Raw genomic sequence first — 22272 nt, forward strand, 5'->3', positions numbered from 1 at the left:
TTAAAAATTGGGGTGGGCAATAGAGTGAGACCCCATCTCTACAAAAATTTGAAAAATTAGCTCCAGCTTGAGCCCAGGATGTCGAGGCTGCAGTACGCCATAACCACGCCACTGCACTCCAGTCTGGGCAACACTGTGAAACCCTGTCTCTTAGAAAAAAAAGCAGTTGGGTGATTGGGAGTATACATTTGTCAAAACTGTACACATAAAATGTATGCACTAAATTACTGCATATAAGTTCTACTACAATAAAGTTGATTTTTTAAAAAGTTATGATACATATACTTAAAAAAAACTGGGGAATTTTCACATATTCTATGATCTCCTAAATAATCAGAAGATTAGCTATGTTCTTAAGTTGGCATCAGCAGGTACAAGCCAGTTTGGTCATCCTGTTTCCTGCCTAACACCTTAGCCAGAACTAAGATCTAGGGAGAGAGCAGTTTTGAAATAGGGATGGGGTAGGCAGACATAATTGCAGAACTGCCAGGGATAGGAAATGTCCAGGGGCAAACATGGCTTTCATTAACATCTGCAGACAATGATTCCCAAATCCATACATAAAGTCTGATTTCTCTCCTATACTTTGGACTCTTTTATGTAACTCTCCACTAGACCTCTATATTGGGATGTCAAATACATTTAACACCACGGATCCAAAATGGTGCTCATTGTCTCTACAAGCCTTACCCCCAAAACTTGTTCCTCTCTACATTCCTCCTCTCATAGAAGACTTCCACCTTCTGCTCAACTGCCCAAACCAGTCTTCACTGACTTGTTTCTTTCCCCCAAATGCATTCACACACCACATCCTGTTCATTCTAATTCCCAAGAGAACTTGCAAACTATCCACGTCTCTACTTCATCAAGGCCACTCTGCTCTCTTCCATGAAACACCAAAGTAACTCCTGGCAGGTGTTCAGGCTTTTTGTTGATACGATTTATTTTCACACCACAGCCAGGATAATTTTCTAAAGTCTCCTGCTTCCTCTCTGTAGCTCCCCATTCATTCACTGAGTCAGACCAAGGCTGTCCCTGCCCACAGGGAGCCCATGTGGAGCTCAGTGTAAATGCCAGCAGTCGAGGTTTCAAGTGACCTGGCCCTTGCTTGGGCTTCTCCAGCCTCTCTCTCAACAACCACCCAATTCTCTAGCTATTGCACTTCGAAACACAGCCAGATTCAGAAACTTGATTGAGCTAGATCTCATTCTTGTGAAGGAAGCCTGTGATTTTCAGTCAAGGCAGTAACTTCAGGAGAAGTATGTGAAAGTAAATCAAAAGGAATTTTCTTATGATTTTCACCTGAAATCAATGTCAACCTCTTACCTTAGGTTCCTTTAAGTAACAGTGCATGGCCTGAGTAACATCCGCAGCGTGGACTGCGTTATGGTAAGGATTTTGACTGTGGTAATCTTCTTGAATCATAACTGCATCAAAGAAAGAGATCCCGATTTTACTGTATATGAGCAACATATACAAGTGCAAAAATTGTGATAATTATGAGTTACCCACTCATCCTTTTCATGTAGCTATTGGTTAAAATCGTGCTGATTCGGGCAGATGATAATCACCTCACAACTCACATGTATACCAAAAGAATCAATATCAATTTGACTCCCTATGCTATCATGGAAGAACAGACTAGGCTTCGGGGTGGAGTTGTGCCCCCTGCCATCAATGTACGTAATGGCCCTACCAGCATAACACACAAATCCAGTGGTCTCAAAGGAAAGCGAGCCTACCTGTGATGGGGAAACACAATCGCCAAGTGAGTGCGACAGACCGTCAGAATTCTGCACTTGCTTCCGTCCCATCCTTTCAAATAGCCTTTTCAATACCCTTGGTTAAGAGTGTTTTTTTGAGACAGGATCTCACTTCGTTGCCCAGGCTGGAGTGCAGTGACATGATCATGGCTCACTGCAGCCCTGACCTCCTGGGCTCAAGTAATCCTCCCACCTCAGCCTCCCAAGTAGTTGGAACCACAGGTGCATGCCACCATGCCTGGCTCATTTTTTGTGTTTTTTTGTAAAGACACGGACTTGCCATGTTGCCCAGGCTGGTTTCAAACCCCTGGGCTCAAGGAGTCCACCTGCCTTGGCCTCCCAAAGTGCTAGCATTGCAGGTGTGAGCCACTGTGCCCCACCTAATAAGCTATTTTTGTAAGTAGTTATTTATTTATTTTTGAGATGGAGTCTTGCTCTGTCACCCAGGCTGGAGTGCAACAGCACGATCTCAGCTAACTGTGCAACGTCCACCTCCCGAGTTCAAGTGATTCTCCCACCTCAGCCGCCCAAATAGCTGGCATTACAGGCACCTGCCATCATGCTCGGCTAATTTTTGTATTTTTGTCGTGATGGGGTTTCACCATGTTGGCCGGGCTGGTCTTGAACTCCTGACCTCAGGTGATCCACCCGCCTCGGTCTCCCAAAGTGCTAGGATTACCAGTGTGAGCCACCATGCCCAGCTGTATGTGTTTTATAATTTATATTTTAGTACAGTAGTCCCCTCATATTCTTGGGGGATATGTTCCAAGACCCCCAATGGATGCCTGAAACCACAGATAGCACCAAATCCTATTTATACTGTGTTTTTCCTATACGAACACACCTACAATAATGCGTAATTTATAAGTTAGTCGCAGTCAGAAATTAACAATAACTAAAATAAAATAGAACAATTATAACAATATGCCAGCATCACAACTCTTGTGCTTTGGGGCCATTATGAAGTAAAATAAGGGTGACGAACACAAGCACTGTGATACCAACACGGCTGATCTGATAACCAGCACGGATCAGGATGCAATGAGATTTCATCACGCTGCTCAGAATGGTGTGCAATTCAAAACTTATGAATTGCTTACTTCTGGAATTTTCCATTTAATATTTTGAGGCTACAGTTGACCACAGGTAACTGAAACCACCAAAAGCAAAACCAGAGATAAAGGGGGACTACTGTACAGTATTTCAGGCATACTACTTACAATTAATACACATTAAAAAGTTTCTCAAGGCCAGGTGCGCTGCCTCACACCTGTAATTCCAGCACTTTGGGAGGCCGAGGCTGGAGGATTGCCTGAGGTCAGGAGTTTGAGACCAGCCTAGGCCATTAGTAAGACCTTGTCCGTACTAAAAAAAAAAATGCAGCATGGTGTGGTGGTGCACATCTATATTCCTAGCTACCCAGGAGGCTGAAGTGGGAGGATCGCATGAGTCGAGAGGTTGAGGCTGCAGTGAACCATGATCGTGCCACTGCACTCAAGCCTAGGTGACAGAGCGAGACTCTCCAAAGGAAAAGCTTCTCAAAAGCCCTATGTAATAATTTTTTTTTTTCTAAACCAGAGTTCTAAGTAGAAGTCTGAAGTCTGAGTTACTATTTTGAGCTCTTCATTTGGCTGTACATTCTTGGTATTGAGGCTTTTTTTTTTTTTTGAGATGGAGTCTCGTTCCTTTGCCCAGGCTGGAGTGCAGTGGCACAATCTCAGCTCATTGCAACCTCCACCTCCCGGGTTCAAGGGATTCTCCTGCCTCAGCCTGGATGAGGTGGGAGGCTGCCTGGAGCTTGGGAAGTGGAGGTTGCAGTGAGCCATGATCATGCCATTGCATTCCAGTCTCAGCAATACAGTGAAACCCTGTCTCAAACAAACAAAAAACACCTGAGTTATTATTTTCTCAATTCTCCCAAAGACAGTATAGAGCCGAAGCCATTCCAGATACATTGCACAGAAGATAACTCATTGTAGCCAGTGGATTCCTTATGGCTTTAAGGCTTAATTCTCTCATAAACCTGTTCTAGTGGCTGCCAAATTAGTGGCAGCAGGATGAGGGCAGAAACAGCCAAGTATTCATATGAACAATGTGCAAAGCGGGGATATGCATGTTTATAATTGCCAGTATAGCTACTGGGGCTACTCACACTGTTTTAATTATAAACTTGAGAATTTACTACAAAATTATATCTGTACAGTTACACAGGCTTCTGTTTACCTAGATAAACCAGTTGCAAGTTAGCAAAAATGGTTATATGAATGATTATTTTTTTTTTTGAGACAGAGTCTCATTCTGTTGCCCAGGCTGGAGTGCAGTGGCACGATCTCGGCTCACTACAGCCTCTGCCTCCTGGGTTCAAGTAATTCTCCTGCCTCAGCCTCCCAAGTAGCTGGGATTACAGGCACACGCCTCCACGCCTGACTAATTTTTGTATTTTTAGTAGAGACAGGGTTCCACCATGCTGGCCAGGATGGTCTCGAACTCCTGGCCTCAAGTGATCCACCTGCCTCAGCATCCCAAAGTGCTGGGATTACAGGCATGAGCCACTGTGCCCAGCATGTATGAAATATTAAATGTCCCTACCAGCAACATCTTAACTTATTTTATAGTTCTACAGTTTTACCATTTTCTTACAGTAATACATTACTTCCTGAATAATTTGTAATTTCTCTCTACTTAAAATTGAAAGATTTTAAAAAGATAGCAAAGCAATGTGATGGTCTCTCACTATTAAGTATAGGCATACCAGCGAGATACTTAGTGTTAAGTTCCAGACCACTAAAATAAAGTGAATATTGCAATATAGCAAGTCAAAATTTTGGGTTTCCCAGTGCATACAAAAGCTATGTTTATACTATAGTCTATTAAGTGTACAATAGCATTATGTCTTTAAAAAAAAAACTGATGTAAACACCTTACTTTAAAAGATTTTATTGGAACAAAATGCTAATGATCATGTGAGCCTTCATTAAGTTGTAATCTTTTTTGCTGTATATAAGCAAAGTTTATATAACCAAAAATAAATTACAAATTAAACTATCTCTTGATCTGGGCACTATATGAAATACCACAATGAGGGTCAGAAAATGAGACCCCAAAATATGCTGCTTTGGACTTCAAACTCAGAGCAGCAAATGCAGAGGAGTACTTTCTCTGAAGTTCCCCTCTCCACCTAAAGCACAGGCAAAGGCTTCACCAGGAATCGTGAATTCCCTCCTCCGGTACAACCAGCCAGGAGAGATTGGTGGATATTACAAGAAGGAAGATTAGAGTTGATATCTCGTGCCTCAGTCTCCCAAGCAGCTGGGATTACAGGCGTGCACCACCATGCCTGGCTAATGTTTTTGTATTTTTAGTAGAGATGAGGTTTTTGCCACGTTGGCCAGGCTGGTCTCCAACTCGTGGCCTCAAGTGATCCACCCGCCTCGGCCTCCCAAAGTGCTGGGATTACAGGTGTAAGCCACCACACCTGGTCCCAAATAATCTTTAAAGTCTACTGTCAAAGAGATTTTAGGGCTCAGAAAAAGAAGAAACCTAACTGCAATATACCTGATCTTTAAAGTTTTAGCCTTTGAAAATTTAGAAAAGTACAGAAATTGTGTCACCTTTGTCAGCAATCTGTGGTCAATGTAAGAAACATTGCAAAATGAAATCAAGTATTCACTATTCCCCATATCTATGGTTCTGTAACTTTGCAGCCTTTGCACCAACAGGTGTAGTGCACCCCTGGTCTGATTTGCTGTGGCCACTTGCTGCAGAAGTGAAGGTGGGCCAATTCTGAGCCCAGGGCTCCAGAGGCCTGGGGACATCAGCTCCCTTGGAAACCTGGCACTACTGTTTGAACAAGCTCCGCTAATTGTAAAATAAATAATTCTCTTTTGTTTTTAATGTAAATCTATTATGGTGCCAAACTCCTCTGCTTTTTTAAAATTTAACAGAAGACTATGTAGAGCCGAGATGGATCAGCCTGGTATCCTAGCTGAGGTCGCTACAAAACCAACATACGGCTCACCTGTTGCTGTCTGCAGGTGCACAGATGAGCTCACCCAGACCAAAAGAAGCATTCAACAGGCCCACAGATGCAACAGTTAAATAACTGTGTGTTGTTTTAAGTCACTAATTTTGGCTGGTTTATTATAAAGCAATAGCTAACCGATATAACTGAGATAAAACTTACAAACAGGTTCTTATATAAATGTAAATCTTGTTACTGTTAATGGGTTAGAATCACTTACCTAAAAATCTGCGAAGTTTCATCATATCTAAATGGAAATACTCAATTAATCCATGAAGACTAAATAAATGAAAGGTTAAGCTTACTAGACTATTTCCTAAAAAGAAAGAAGAGACATTACATTAGTAGGAAATACTAGTCAACACAATTACATTATGCTTTAAATATGGATTTTGAATATAAAACATGGAAAGAGTAATAATTCCCACTTTTTGTATATCAAAAATATGCATCTTCTTATTTTATCAGTTATGAACTTTATACATCACATCTTTGTTTCACTGTAAGAAAAATTTAATTTTTGTTGTTTTACTTTTCCACAACCAAAGAACTGAAAGCTAGACATTTTCAAATAGATTAATTTTTTTAAAGACACCAAAATAATTAGAATAGACAATAGAAAACTTTAAAAATTGTCCCACACAGTAACCTAATTCAGCGTGGCTGCACTTGGCCTTCCTCCTGACAACGCCTCTGCCATCTTGCTTTCACTGAAACGGACCGCCCCAGAGCACACACCTCAGCTGCGGCCTTGTTAGCCTTGAGAATGTGTCTACTCTCATCCATACAGGGTTAGGAGGAGGCATCAATGACCTCAAGATCATCAGAATTAAAAACTCTGAACTCAACCACTTGCTTTTCCAGAGTAGCTGCAGAAAATCTGAGATTTGCTTGGGGAGTGGGGAGGGGGAATCACGAAACTAGGCAGAATATCACTGTAAACTCAGAGTCAACACTGCCCAGCAATCATATTGTTTTTCCGGTGAACTGGCTCTTTCACTTTTTAAAATGCCTGTTTTCAAGCCTTTTATGCTCTTCTTAAACTTTCAACATACTTACTTCCCATCCACCCCCTCATTCTCCATAGCCTCATATGTCACAGAAATAATACAAGCCCTCAAGTTTCCCTTTCTTTCTTTTTTGAAATGGAGTCTTGCACTGTCGGGCTGGAGTGCAATGGTGCGATCTTGGTTCACTGCAACCTCCGCCTCCTGAGTTCAAGCGATTGTCCTGTCTCTGCCTCCCGAGTAGTGGTGATTACAGGCGCCCACCACCAAGCCTGGCTAATTGTTTGTATTTTTAGTAGAGACGGGGTTTCACTTTGTTGGCCAGGCTAGTCTCCAACTCCTGACCTTGTGATCCGCTAGCCTCGGCCTCCCAAAGTGCTGGGATTACAGGCATGAGCCACTGCACCTGGCCGAGTTTCCCTTTCTTTCAAAAGCCAACCCATCCACACCTCCTCAGAGATATTCCTTGTTCCATCGGGTACACCTATCCCCACCCCACCCCACCCCACCAATCTCTTTCTCTTTTCTATATTGTTCCAATAAGCATCAGCATTCAGACATGCTCTAGGTTCTCTCATCTCTCAAACAATAAAGAATCACAGCCTCTCCTGGCTCCCTCCAGTTCCCCTGCTCCATCCCCCTACAGACGCGAGTTTTTGGAAAGAGCTGCTACATGCGATGGGGACTGTCTTCGTCCTCAACATCCACTCCTTCGTCACTGACAAGTGGAGTCACACCAAGAATAGAAATTAAATTTGGAAAAACCACCATTTTTATGATGTTTAGTTTTCCCTTCCATGGTATAACTCTCCATTTCTCCATTTTTTAAACCTCTTATTATATTTCTCAGTTTTGTAAACTTCTATAGGACACATATATTAACAAACAGACCACATGTTTTAAATAGGCTACACATTAAAAAGTCTATTTTAAGTAGACTACATCCTTCACATAGACTCATAAATTACTGCCAATGTTCAGATAATAGCAATAAGATACACAATTCTAGTATTCTGTAAAGTCTATGATGACTCTTACAAAAACGTATAAAAGACATACTGGTCCCAAATTGAAAATTTATAATAATAATATTTATGAAGGATAATAAAGGACTGTTTGGCTAACCTTGTTATCTAAAACCACCTAACCAACTGCCAACAAAAGACCACGGCTGATGAAAAAGTACATTAACTGGAACATTATTTGCATGAGCAATGACAGAAAAGATGTGGCAGGCCAAAAGAGACATTTTTATAAACTACTTGACATATCGCCTTCATTTGGAAAGAAAAAAAATTTCAAATCTTACATTTTAAATAAATTAAATGTTAAAATGTGTTCAGGTCCTGATATGCTCTATCGGTACAAACACGAGTCCACGTGGCGTGGAGCCATTTCTGAAGAAGTGAACGACGTGTCCGTTACTATTGCTGTAACAACCATCTTCGAGTATATAAATATTTTAGAATGTTTATTCATTCTCTGTATATTTAGATTATCATAAGGTTCTCCCAAAATTGTTTTTCAAATGTAACAAAACAAATTACCCATTTCTAGGGTGTAGAATAAGTTTTAAGAAAGCTACAATCTAACAGGAAAATACCCTCTTTTGGAATTCAGGCAAAGTGTAGTGAAGAAACACATGTAACGTCCCCACTAGGAACTTTAAGGGAATCTGACAAGAACCAGGCTCTTAAAGTGTACTACCCATATGTAACTGAAAAGCGGCATGCAAGATACCAACTGAGGATTATAACACCAGTAAGAACACAAGTCAACAAAACATTTCAAAAGAAGAGATGCTCAGCTGTGTTAAACAAAAATCAGGCAAAGAAGAACTTTTTAAAAAATGGAAATGGAAACAAACACTTTATGAAAAAGAAAACTGTATTTTAAGAAAAGCTACCCTCATAAAAATATATCAAAAGATAGAACTGCCTCTGGAAGAGTCGGCCTCAGTCATTTTCAGAAGGTGATCCCAGAAGGATCTGGCTGGAAGGAGCAGGCTACCCTGACAACGCAGGCCTGGCAGCTAGTGTCCTCACGAACCAGGTGTCTTCAGGAGTGATAAGCTTTTGCTCTGTCGCATCACTTAATGCCCTCAATCCTACAAAAGGAATTCCAAATGCATCCTACCAGACAATAACTACTTCCCTCCTTGTAGCAGACAAGCTGGGGACCATTTGTCTTGGCACAAATCACTGCATTTTGCTTCCTCCTCTGCCTTCCTGTCCTCCCCCCAATATCATCTGGGAAATTGCCAGCATAAGAAACACAAGAAAGCATTGGATCAATAAGCAAGAAGGGAAAACTATACACTTGGATAACATGAAAGTATGTTATCGAGAATTCATTTCAGGTGAAGCAGTTTTAAAAGGAAAACCATTCTCATTATATAGTATAAGCTAAAGGAATTTTCTTCTGCCCATTTGTTCCCCAATAATATCTCCTTAAGTAGAAAATTCCTGAGCTTTTAAATAGCTGTAGTTAACTGAATGTATAAATCTCAACCTCTAAAATCAAAGGTGAGTAGCTAACCATGAGTGGTTTCTACTAAACCCTAATGATTTGGGACGAACCCTAAGGGGAAACCATGTAGCCACCCTGTCCACAAATCCCATTTAAGCAGTGAGGTGATCAAAAGGAAAGCGAAGTGCTTAGTTAACTACTGTGGACTGCTAGCTATTTCTTCTGCCCATCCAGTGCACTGCTGAGCTCACGCCGCTTTCATCACCATGCCCCCAACTAGCAGAGTATGTACTTTTTAAAAATAAAATTTAGAGAAGAACAATCAACTATTTCAATGAGTGACAAGTGTCCCAGTAGACTAATAATAGGCTATGAGCTGTGAGAGTTTATGTAAGGCTAAACTTTGAAAGTGTTAAGGGTGGCATTGTTTAATCTATATTTGTCTTGAGATAATACCTAAAGTAATATTTGTGTTAAGTTAGGAAAGGGGAATTTCCCTGAGCAAGAAAAAGGTGGGCCACCTGATATTTCACCTACCTATATTTTCAAAAAGGAGAAAGGCCAAGGGAAGGCTAACTGTGTAAATGATATCAGAGCCTTTCCTGTGTGTACAGGCCAAGGTGGGGGCAGGGAGAAGTACAGAACACTTAATCACCAAGGGCAAAGGAAAAGTAGAAGAGAGATAGCAAAGGGGAGGAATAAAAAGGCAGGGAGGCAGGAGGGTGGTTTTGCTGATAAAGGCAAACTTCACTGTCTTCACAATTTTGCCTAGGATCAGTCCGATTTATTTTCTGTCAACACTGCATAAGCAAACAGAAGGTATAGACAAAGGTATTTCCATTAGGCATTGCCATGCGACTTAGAGAGAATAATGGAGTGATACTAAGAGAACCCACATTGACTCCTGAGAAAAATAAAGTTGTAATTTGCTTGTTCATTTTACATATTTGGCATCCTTATCAAAGACACTTCATTCCAAAGCAATAAGAAAAAGCAGGTGATTTCAAAGTACAGCAGTGGTTTCATTATTCTAAAGTCAGTACTGATTTCCTCTCAGTGTACTTTCTGCTCTGGGGCAAATGACTAGTTGAACTGCTTTTTTTTTTTTTTTTTGAGACAGTCTCGCTCTATTGCCCAGGCTGGAGTGAGATGGTGCAATCTCAGCTCACTGCAACCTCCACCTCCCAGATTCAAGTAAGTCTCCCGCCTCTGCCTCCCAAGTAGCTAGGATTAGAGACATGCACCACCACACCCAGCCAATGTTTGTATTTTTAGTAGAGATGGGGTTTTGCCATGTTGGCTGGGCTGGTCTTAAACTCCTGATCTCACGTGATCCACCAGCCTTGGCCTGCCAAATTGCAGGGATTACAGGCGTGAGCCACTGCGCCCGGCCTAGTTGAACTGCTTTTACCAGTGAATAAGAACATAAATCAACAAAACATTTCAAAATAAGATGCTTAGTTGTGTTTAAAAAAAAAAAAAAAAAAAAAAACCGGCACGAAGGAACTTTTTAAAAAATGGAAACGAACACTTTCTTGAAAAAAGGAAATTGTATTTCTAGAAAAGCTACCCAAATATACTAAAAGGTATACTAAAGCTATAGTAAAAGGTAGAACTGCCTAAGGTTTGGCGGTCCTCAACTGTACCACCAATAATTACGCCCACAATTTTATCCTAAATAAGAGTGATTCCCTGTTCCTTTCCCTACGGAACATTTTCCTGTTCCCAAAGAGAACAAGAAAACATGACCCCTCCATCCAGAACCAAACTAAACTCAGGAGTGGGTAAGCAGATTAGAATCACCTGTGGGCATTTTTCCCCAAATCATCCATACTCTGCAGATTCTGATAAGCCCTCCTAAAGAAGCTACAGCTCTTCCTCATTCTCCATCTGAAAGCAAGGAACCACCGCTGTTGGTCAGGATGTGCCAAAAGGTGGTTAATCCACCACTCAGCGGGGGCAATCAAAACAGGCATACAATATCAGATGTCATTGTAAATGGCCACAATCTAAAAGAAACCAAAAAAGAAAAATTAAAAAAATGAGATAGTAAATGTTTATTCTGGGTTATTATTAATAATAGCAGCAGCAATTGCCAACCAATCAGCCAAGTATATATGAGACTGATTCTGTAGACTTTTAGAAAAGTCACTTAAAAAGAGAAAAAATGATGCTCCCTGATATGGTTTGGCTGTGTCCCCAGCCAAATCTCATCTTAAATTGTAGTTCCCATAATTCCCATGTGTTGTGGGAGGGACCCGGTGGGAGATAATTGAATCATGGAGGTGCTTTCCCCCATACTGCTCTCGTGGTAGTGGATAAGTCTAATGAGATCTGATGATTTCATAAGGAGTTTCCCCTTTTGCTTGGCTCTCATTTCTCTCTTGCCTGCCGACATGTAAGATGTGCCTTTCACCTTCCACCATGATTGTGAGGCCTCCCCAGACATGGAATTGTGAGTCCATTAAACCTCTTTTTCTTTATCAATTACCCAGTCTCGGGTACATCTTTATCAGCAGTGTGAAAATGGACTAACACACTCTCTCTTCCAGCAGAGGGCTCACAACCTTCGTACAGTAAATGAAAGCAACGCACCAGTGGCTGCACCATCAATGCAGTAATCTAGACTACATTAACTTGAGCAAGTCAAATTCTTCACTTACCATTTGTTAGTCTATCAAATAGAAAGATATCAAAATTCCAATTTCCAACTTTTTCCAGCATACACTGAAATGAAAACCAAACATTTCTACTGTAATTTAATTTCAATAACATTGTCTTTTGGAGATATTCCATAGAGAAGTTAATGAAAATGTAAAGTGATTGATTTCCTTTAAAAAATACAAGTATCATTTTTCTTTTAATCGTGACTTTTTCAACTGGCTCCAAAAAAATGCTCAAAGGGATAAACTCCATTTGAAAAATGAAACATTATTTTGTTTTTCAATTAATGAATGCACAGGAAGGTTATGTTTCCCAACTTATTGCTATAGTCCCGCAAACCTTTAAGAATTCTAGTATCACTTAACATCACAGAAGTGTGGTTCAAATGTTGTATGGTTGAGAAACTAAATTGCAAACAATCTAATAAAAATAAGTTACACTATTGAGTATTTACTATTCCAGGTACTGTTATAAGTGACCTTACTCACTCTTTTACTACTTGGAACAACACCATCAGATGTTTTCTTTTTTCTTTTTTTGAGACAGGGTCTCACACTCACTGTCACCAAGGCTGGAGTGCAGTGGCACAAACAAGACAGCTTACTGCAGTCTCGACCTCCTGGGCTCAAGCAATCCTCCTGTCTCAGCCTCCTGAGAAGCTGAGACTACAAGCATGTGTTACCACACCTGGCTAAATTTTTTTTTTTTTTTTTGTAGAGACAAGGTCTCATCATGCTGCCCAGGCTGGTCTCAAACTCCTAGGCTCAAGTGATTCTCACAACTTGGCCTCCCAACATGCTGGGATTACAGGCATGAGCCACTGCACCTGGCCCAGGCATTGTTTTCAATTCTCATTTTAGTGACGTAGAAACAAGCAAAAAATAACTAACTTGCTCAGCTATAAAGTGATAGAGCTGGGATCTTAAATTAGGTAGTCTGTTTCTAGAACGTAGGCATCTGACACTGATACCACACCATGCTTAAATTATTTGTTGTTCAGTTTTAAAAAAAACATTTCTAACTTATGGATATTTATTTATATTATCTAAACATGCTTATAAAATAATACAATTTACTACATTAACTTTTAGGATAATGTGTACCTCAGCCAAGCAAATAAATTCCACAAAGACCCTAAAAACCAAATATTTTTATACCATACATTCTTAACCTGAACATTCTGTGGACTTTTTCTAGAAAAAAAACTTATATTTTATATCTAAAAGTTCACTGTTGTATACATTTATGAATACACTGACATGAGCAACACTAAGATACTACTAGTAGAAATCATTAATTACGACAGTACTAATAACAACAAATGACAAAGAGATATTCTCATTCTAAAAGGCAGAACTTGTAAACGTTTTAACATTTAAAGCAAGCAGGAACACTTTCCACTGATTTCTTTTACTGAACAGGGAAGTAATTTTTTTCACTTTCATGTAACTGTAAAGAAGACACCCCAGCTTTACCTACACAACTTAAAAACTTATCTACGCAAACTCAAAAATCTGGCCTGTAAATATTAAGTCAAAGAATAACTTAAAATACACTGAACATTTAATACTATTTAAAATCCTCATTTGGTCAAAACCAAGCTCATTTAACCCTGATGTTCAGTAAGACATTTCTTTTTAAATTATATAAAAAGATGAAGTAAATAATGCTCACAATCGACAAGCTTAATTATGATACATCTAAACCCTCAAAAATCTCTCTCCATGCAAGAGACTATGAAAACTTATTTGATTGGAAGTCACGAGACCTTTGTGAAAAGATGTTATTAATACACACACACACACACACACACACACACACACAAAAGAAAGAGAGAGACGTAACTTCCCGTGCTAGGTTTACCTCTAACCAGCTGGGTGAGCGTAAACAAGTCCCTCGTGCTCTATTGGACTCAGTTTCCTTATTGATGGAATATGGACATGATGAGATCAGATAATCTCTAAGATTCTTCCCAGCATTACAATTCTGTGAGATCTTACAGTTTAATGTTCTATTGATCTCCTTGTTACGTAATGTTATAATAACAAATGAAAACACTGTCACTACTTTAGTTGTTTCAGAAATTTCCCTTGCTCTGTAATGTCTAATTATAAAACAAACAGCTACTCTAAAGAAAAAAAACCTGGAAAACGGGCTTAACTGCTTTTCACCGACAGACAAAAAGACTCTATAAATCATTACTGTATGGAGAATAAAGGGCTTCAGTAAACTTATCAAAAAATTAATGTTTTCTTACAAAAACTATACATACCTTGGCTTGTCCATTATAATCATCATCTAAAATGTTTAGAGAATTTGAAACCGTAGTACCACGAAAAAAGCGTGAAGATCTAAGATATCGCTGGAAACTTAGTAGCCTTCTGATATTCCTTGCAGAGACAGACACTTCAATTTCAGATTGAGCTGAAATAAAAAGAATAAAAGGTGAGTACAGCAAGTTATAATTATATACATGCTATCTTTGCAATACCACTTTTAGTTATGTACAAGTATTTTTAAAAATTCATTTAAATAATTATACCACATTTTCAGTAGAGAAGCGATACTTTCTTTTTTTTTTTTTTTAAAGTGAGTTCTCACTCTATTACATTTCTATTTTCAATGAAAGAACTAAGGATGAAGGTCAATGGCCAATTTTGACAGCATTTAGAAAGCCAATGAAGACCGGCGAGATTAATAATCAGGGTTTTTTTTTTTTTAACTTTAAAACGCTATCACCTCTTAACTCTTTTGCTTCAATACACCACATAAACATGGAGCAAAAACAGGAAGAAAACCTAGTTTTAAACTACTAGAAAAGCCAGGTCCTAAGTTACATATGAGATTTTAACAATTACAAAGTAAAACATTTCATATCCCAATGAGGTATCATTTCAAATATTTACTTAAGATAATTAAGAGGAAAAGGAGACAGAAGGGGAAGCAAAGTGGTTTATATCCTATAAGTGTTCTTAAGGATAGGGATAAAAATTATTTAAGATGATATGCTCTAGAAAAGATGCAGTTCTACATTAGAGACTGGAATGTTCTCTTTCAGTGAGTCTAACACAGCCATTTTTTCCCTCTAGTGTTAGAATAAACCAGAGTTCCTTGGATTGGGCACCAGATAAAATGACAGATCTGGGTTAAAATCTATCTTGCAGGGAATGTACGTTATCTTTAGACTCTAAAATCAAACCAAATTCAGTAAAATGTTCACAATATAAAATAGGAAAATCAAGATTGAGGATCAATAAATCATCTCTCTTAATTTAGAATCACCAGGTGAAATGGAAGGTAATCAAACATATTCTCTGTTGCATGTCCAGTCACTCACTCCTCTACTAACCTCTAGCCCTGGGTTTCCTTATCTGTATAATGGCAGTAATATCTAATTTAAGGGGTGCTGGATTAAATGAGATTATATATATACAAGTCAGAGTCACAGCAGGTGTTAAATGGTAGCCATGTCGAGGGTGGTAAAATTGATGCTGCTCCCATTGCTTGGAGGTATGCTACCAGGTAATTCTCAGAAATTCTGAATCTGCTCATCTTGCTCTAAGTAAAAGCATTTCATGGCTCTTCATCATCTTAATATGAACTTCATTTCCTTAGCCTGGAAGAGAAGGCTTCACGTTCCAAGTCTGGCTCTTTGCAGACTTGACTCAGGTATCACCTACCCTGGGAAGCACATTTAGTACACTGCCCCTATCTTGAAGAGGCGGGAAGCACCCCCTCTGGCTTCCCAAAGCTCCCTGTGCATTCATCTATAATCGTACTTCTGACATTATAATTACTTTTTTGTCTCCTTGAACAAATGATGACTTTCAGTACAGTCATGAACTATTTTTTTCCCTCTGTATTCCAAAGCCTAATAGTAATGCAAAGCATATAATAGGTAATTGTAAAATATATTAAATAAATGCATACTATTTAAAAAATATCTGATGAGCTCTGAGGTTCCCATACACAAAAATAAACAAGAAGTAAAATAATGCACACTGTTGTGTTATTTACTTCTCCCATTTTTCACTCCAGTGAGTAAAATGCAAGTATCTAAAACAATTGTGAATCTTAAATTTCTGATCTTTACCAATATAACTTACTTTATAAAAGGACTAGAACCAAAATAGTAAAAACTATTAATATCAAGTGATGATTATGTTTAAACTAGAATTAGTCTGTTTGAAGAAATTTAGGTAAATTTTATGAAAGCCACGTTTCAAGTGCTTTGTAAAAAGAATTTCATTTAGTCATCAACAACTTCAAAAGATAAATAGTATCCCCTACTTTACACATGAGAACACTGAGTCTACAAGAAATTAAATAACTTTCCTAAGGTCACATACCCAATATAGGGTGACACGTGGATTAAAAAACACAGATCTGTTTATAAAGCCTGTTTACTCACAAGGGTTTTTAAATTACAACTATACAGTACTGTTTATTTACTGTTCATTACAAAATTCTGTGTACATAATTATTCAAAATAGTCTTTAGATGAAGGTATGGACAGAAAAAGAAACAGAAGGAAAAAAGCTAATGCAAAAGAATGTTAAGTATATAATGGACTCTTCTAATTTATTACTAGAAAAACATGGATCTGCAAGGGACAGAATGGCATCGCATGAATATGTGGGGAGCAGATAAGATCTCATTAATGTAACACTAGCACCACCATCTCTGTATTTGTAAAGCACGTTACAGTTTTACGAGAGTATGTTCACATCCACTATCCCATTTAGTAATCATTACCATCTTGTGAAGAAGGCAAAGATTATCTTCTCCATTTTACAAGTATAGCCTTAGAAACCAAGGTAAAAATGTAATACAATTAATGCATTAGAGCCAACACACTTAGAAAACTTTTAGAAAATGTTGCAGAAGGGTTGTACTGTATTTATTATGAAAAAGTAACCTACTTTTTGATAGGGTTGTTTTTTTCTTGTAAATTTATTTGAGTTCTTTGTCGATTCTGGATATTAGCCGTTTGTCAGATGAGTAGATTGCAAAAATTTTCTCCCATTCTGTAGGTTGCCTGTTCACTCTGATGGTAGTTTCTTTTGCTGTGCAGAAGCTCTTTAGTTTAATTAGATCCCATTTGTCAATTTTGGCTTTTGTTGCCATTGCTTTTGGTGTTTTAGTCATGAAGTCCTTGCCCATGCCTATGTCCTGAATGGTATTGCCTAGGTTTTCTTCAAGGGTTTTTATGGTTTTAGATCTAACATTTAAGTCTTTAATCCATCTTGAAATAATTTTTGTGTAAGGTGTAAGGAAGGGATCCAGTTTCAGCATATGGCTAGCCAGTTTTCTCAGCACCATTTATTAAACAGGGAATCCTTTCCCCATTTCTTGTTTTTGTCACGTTTGTCAAAGATCAGATGGTTGTAGATGTGCGGTATTATTTCTGAGGGCTCTGTTCTGTCCCATTGGTCTATATCTCTGTTTTGGTAGCAGTACCATGCTGTTTTGGTTACTGTAGCCTCATATTATAGTTTGAAGTCAGGTAGCGTGATGCCTCCAGCTTTGTTCTTTTAGCTTAGGATTGTCTTGGCAAAGTGGAAAAAGGATACGAACAGACACTTCTCAAAAGAAGACATTTATGCAGCCAGCAGACACATGAAAAAAATGCTCATCATCACTGGCCATCAGAGAAATGCAAATCAAAACCACAATGAGATACCATCTCACACCAGTTAGAATGGCAATCATTAAAAAGTCAGGAAACAACAGGTGCTGGAGAGGATGTGGAGAAATAGGAACACTTTTACACCGGTGGGACTGTAAACTAGTTCAACCATTGTGGAAGACAGTGTGGAAATTCCTCAAGGATCTAGAACTAGAAATATCATTTGACCCAGCACTGGGTATATACCCAAAGGATTATAAATCATGCTGCTATAAAGACACATGCACACGTATGTTTATTGTGGCACTATTCACAATAGCAAAGACTTGGAACCAACCCAAATGTCCATCCGTGATAGACTGGATTAAGAAAATGTGGCACATATACACCATGAAATACTATGCAGCCATAAAAAAGGATGAGTTCATGTCCTTTGTAGGGACATGGATGAAGCCGGAAACCATCATTCTCAGCAAACTATCACAAGGACAGAAAACCAAACATCGCATGTTCTCACTCATAGGTGGGAATTGAACAATGAGAACACTTGGACACAGGAAGGGGAACATCACACACCAGGGTCTGTCATAGGGTGGGCAGAGTAGGGAGGGATAGCATTAGGAGAAATACCTAATGTAAATGATGAGTTAATGGGTGCAGCACACCAACATGGCCCATGTATACATATGTAACAAAGCTGCACGTTGTGTACATGTACCCTAGAACTTAAAGTATAATAAAAAATAAATAAAAGAAAAAGTAAGCTAAAGCAGAGTTCAAGGTCATGAGTACCACTTCATGGGCATTCCCTTTGATTTATCTTAAATTACACAAAAAAGGTAACAATTTTATTACTGGCAATTAAGATTGCTCTGTGTGTGTGTGTGTGTGTGTATGTGTGTATTAGGATCACGTTGTACGTATATATGTGTATTAGAACGTGTGTGTGCGTGTGTGTGTGTGAATTTGAGAATCTATTTGCAAGGACAACTGCATAAGGTCCAAAACATGAATTAGCCTAATGTGAGGGGGAAACTCCAACAATTCAATCCACTGCGCTCTATCACCATGGTAGGATACATACTGTCAATGGTTAAGTCAATTGGTACTGTCTGGGAGCCAAGGCCCCATCCATGAAATCATGGTTGTATCCTCCCCTGCCTAACTCTTATTTCTGGGCAACTTCTGACAAGTCATAACCTTCTGATATCTCATTTTCCTTAACTGAAAAAAAAAAATCTGTTTCCTGTTTCACAGAGCCCTGAAGTTAAGATTCACTATCAAGAGTTCTATTTTGACCAAGTTAAGCTGCAAATGAGTATTGGATATAGACTCACATGGAAATGATCACTCATCATGGGAGCCCAATGCCTTCCGAGATTAATCTCATAAAGAAACCTACATAACAGGATAAGAAATGGACCTTCACTTAATGATCCAGAACCACCCTTATCAATTACTGATTATGTCACAGACAAGAAAGGACAGGGAGCCTGTCTAGATGAAATGGCAGATCATTCAAGGAAAAGTGTGTTCTTCACCTGCAGGGTCTGAGGGCCTCATATAGGACGCCTACATGTAACAAGATTATATTCTGGAAAAAAATGAAAATCCCATGAGATTTTGCAGAGATGCCAACTAAAACTACCTCAAAGTTTTGTCTAAGATCTAATAGAGGACCAGAACTTTCGGGAGATGTCTGGTTTGACTGTTTTCATTAATCTAATCTTTGAATATGTAATGCATTCACACTTCAAAAACAAGAAAATATCAGTGAACGATTCAACCCTCTACGTGTCCCCCATACAACCACTCGCAAGCCCTACCCCAAAATGGTAACTTTTATCTTAAAGTTTCTATTGTATCCTGCCTGAGGTTTTTTATTTTTTATTTTTTTTGAGATGGAGTTTCATTTTTATTGCCCAGGCTAGAGTGCAATAGCGCAATCTCGGCTCACTGCAACCTCTGCCTCCCGGGTTCAAGCAATTCTGCCTCAGCCTCTCAGGCAGCTGGGATTATAGGCATGGACCACCATGCCCAGCTAATTTTGTATTTTTAGTAGAGACGGGGTTTGTCCATGTTGGTCAGGCTGGTCTCAAACTCTCGACCTCAGCTGATCTGTCCTCCTCGGCCTCCCAAAGTGCTGGGATTACAGGCATGAACCGCTGTGCCCAGCCCTTCCTTTTAAAAAATTAAATATATAGAAACATATATTATTTGTATACTTATTTTACATAAATGGTAGCATAGTTTACAACCTGTTCTGCATCTTGCTTTTTAATTTATTGTGGACCACTCTCCCTGTCAGTGCACAGACACTTTCCCCGTTCTTTTATAAGGCTGTAAAGTATTCTATAATACTGATGAATTATAATCTATTTAACCAGTCTTCTACTGAAGGGCACTGCTAGAGTTTTACAGTTTGCAAGAATACCTTTGTTTAGTTAGATATGCTTATATTTCTACTACTTGATTTTTCAGCTTGAGATACCATCCTTTAATTTTCAGTTATTGCACATGAGGAAGTCATTCTATAAGTCAGCTTCTTTCCCCTATCCTCTTCCAGTATTGTTAGTTACCAGAGCACATTTTTTTTCCTTTCACTCTAATCTCTTTCATTTTAGGCTTAGCTGTAGAAACTGGATATAGTCAATAATGTGAGTCCTTTTATCTTAATTTCCCCAGTTATCTATTTGCTTGTGTTCATCCTCTACTAGTATCCTAAAGTGCTCATGAAAACAAAATTATCTCACAGCAATATATTTCACTCGTAATATATTATTGAATGTTCAATTTTTTTTTTTCTGTAGTCTTTTGTCTTTCTTGGTTCTCCTTTTCCTTTCTTGAATTTCTTTGAAGGTATTGGTTCATTATCTCTGGCACTGAAACGTGCAAAATCTGAGGCAAACCTGTTACCTTCTCCCTTATAAGTGACTAGGTATTTTTGTATGGCCGCCCACAGAATTCTTTCTTTCTCTTTAAAGGCCAATTACTTTACTAAGATATATCTCATTGTTAACTATTTTGGGTCATTTTTGCCTGGTATGTTCTTTCAATATGCAAATTTAAATCTTCTGTTATTTCTGGAAAGTTTTCTTGACTTATATCTCTAAATATCTACTGTTCCACTATTTTAGCTTTTTAAAATCAGAGACTCTAAACTGCTTATATTGAAACACCTTTATCTGTTTTCTATCTCACTTTCTCTCCAATTCTTTTTAACTATTTGCTTTTCTCATTTCTATCCACTATATCCATTATTGTATTCAGTATAAATTCTATCTTGTCACCTTCCAAATCTGTCTTCCTTTCCGTGATCTATTTAAATTTTACTTCTACTATTTTCTGATTCTGAAAGTACATGTTTAATGCAACTCAACTCCTTTTGTTGTCTTATCATCTCTTCACTGAGTTCTTAAATTTGTGCTTTATAGTAAAGCTATTGTTTCATTTAATTTTTTGAGTGGTAGGAAATTTAGTCACAATTTTCATTAGTTCTGTGGCAGCACTTTTCCATTAAGTGCTCTCCAGTCATTAAATTCTGCTGCTCTCTTCCTCTGTTTTACTTAAATTATCTTCTGTGCCAGTTTCCTTTTTTAAAAGTCATTATTGAATGAGCTAAATTTTCCTGGACCAATTCTTTGTACCAAGTTCTTAATGGGGATAAAAGGGAGGTCTTGGGAGAGAGCAGAGGAAATCCGTCTGAGCTCTACTCCCCAAATGGTTCTCTCCTTCTCTGCTAGAGAAAGACTGCTTCTTAGGATCATGCCTCTGCTATTTCTCTAAGCCATACTGGGCCCAAAGAGACTGCACTGGACCCTGTTTAACCCAGATCCTAGACCAGATGTGGAAAGTGAAATATTTAGCTTTGTACTTCAGGGTGAGCTCCCCACCCTCACCCACCCCTAAGCTTTAAAAAAGAAAAATTAAGACTTCTTTGTGTCCTAATATATGGTCTATTCAATGTGCCCTTGAGAAGAATTTGTGCTCTGCTGTTGAGTGCTGTGTCTGTTACCTCTAACTGGATTATAGTGTTGCTCGGGTGCTCAATTTCCTTATTACTCTTCTATCTGATTGTCCTATCCATTATTGAAAGTGGGGTATTCAAGTCCTCATTATTGTAGAATTGTCTCTCTTAAATTCTGTCAAATTTTGCTTCATATATTGTGGATATTCATTGTTAGATATATGTATGTGTTTATAATTATTATATCTTCCTGCTGGATTGAAACTTTTATCAATATACAATGCCCTTTATCTCATAACCTTTTTTTCAAAACTTAAAGTGTATACTGTCTGCCAATAATAATATAGTCACCCCAGATCTCTTTTGGTTATTATCTGCATGGTATATTATATTAGGGTTCTCTAGATTACTTCTGTCCCTCTAAAGGGGAGTTTATTAAGTATTAATTCACGTGATCACAAGGTCCCACAATAGGGCATCTGCAAACTGAGGAGCAAGGAAAGCAAGTCTGAGTCCCAAAACTGAAGAACTTGGGAATCTGATGTTTGAGGGTGGGAAGCATCCAGCGCAGGAGAAAGATGTAGGCTGGGAGGCTAGGCCAGTCTAGTCTTTCCATGTTTTTCTGCTCGCTTTATATTGTAGCTGCACTGGCAGCTGATTAGATGGTGCCCCCCTCAGATTGAGGGTGGGTCTGCCTTTCCCAGCCCACTGACTCAAATGTTAACCTCTTTTGGTAACACCCTCACAGACAC

The 22272-nt window shown here is 38.7% G+C and overlaps 1 protein-coding gene across 7 annotated transcripts in view; it reads right to left on the reverse strand.

Annotated features, from left to right (window-relative positions):
* PDE7A (phosphodiesterase 7A) overlaps positions 1-22272 on the reverse strand; it is a 126784-nt gene that overhangs the window by 17851 nt on the left and 86661 nt on the right. For 5 of the 7 annotated variants that reach the window (XR_001492962.4, XM_015454902.4, XM_015454906.4 and 2 more), the window contains 4 exons: positions 14197-14348; positions 11924-11987; positions 6005-6100; positions 1327-1427 (listed from right to left, as the gene is read on the reverse strand). Coding sequence is in view for 6 of the 7 variants with exons in the window: in XM_015454902.4 (XP_015310388.3) it covers positions 1327-1427; positions 6005-6100; positions 11924-11987; positions 14197-14348 (413 nt within the window). In the remaining variant the exon portion in view is untranslated. Of the gene's footprint in view, positions 1-1326; positions 1428-6004; positions 6101-11063; positions 11270-11923; positions 11988-14196; positions 14349-22272 lie in introns of those variants that run through there. The other 2 variants (XM_073998864.1, XM_073998863.1) reach the window with 2 other exon arrangements.

The sequence above is a fragment of the Macaca fascicularis genome, chromosome 8 (genome assembly GCF_037993035.2).
Source record: "Macaca fascicularis isolate 582-1 chromosome 8, T2T-MFA8v1.1".
Classification (NCBI taxonomy): Eukaryota; Metazoa; Chordata; class Mammalia; order Primates; family Cercopithecidae; genus Macaca; species Macaca fascicularis.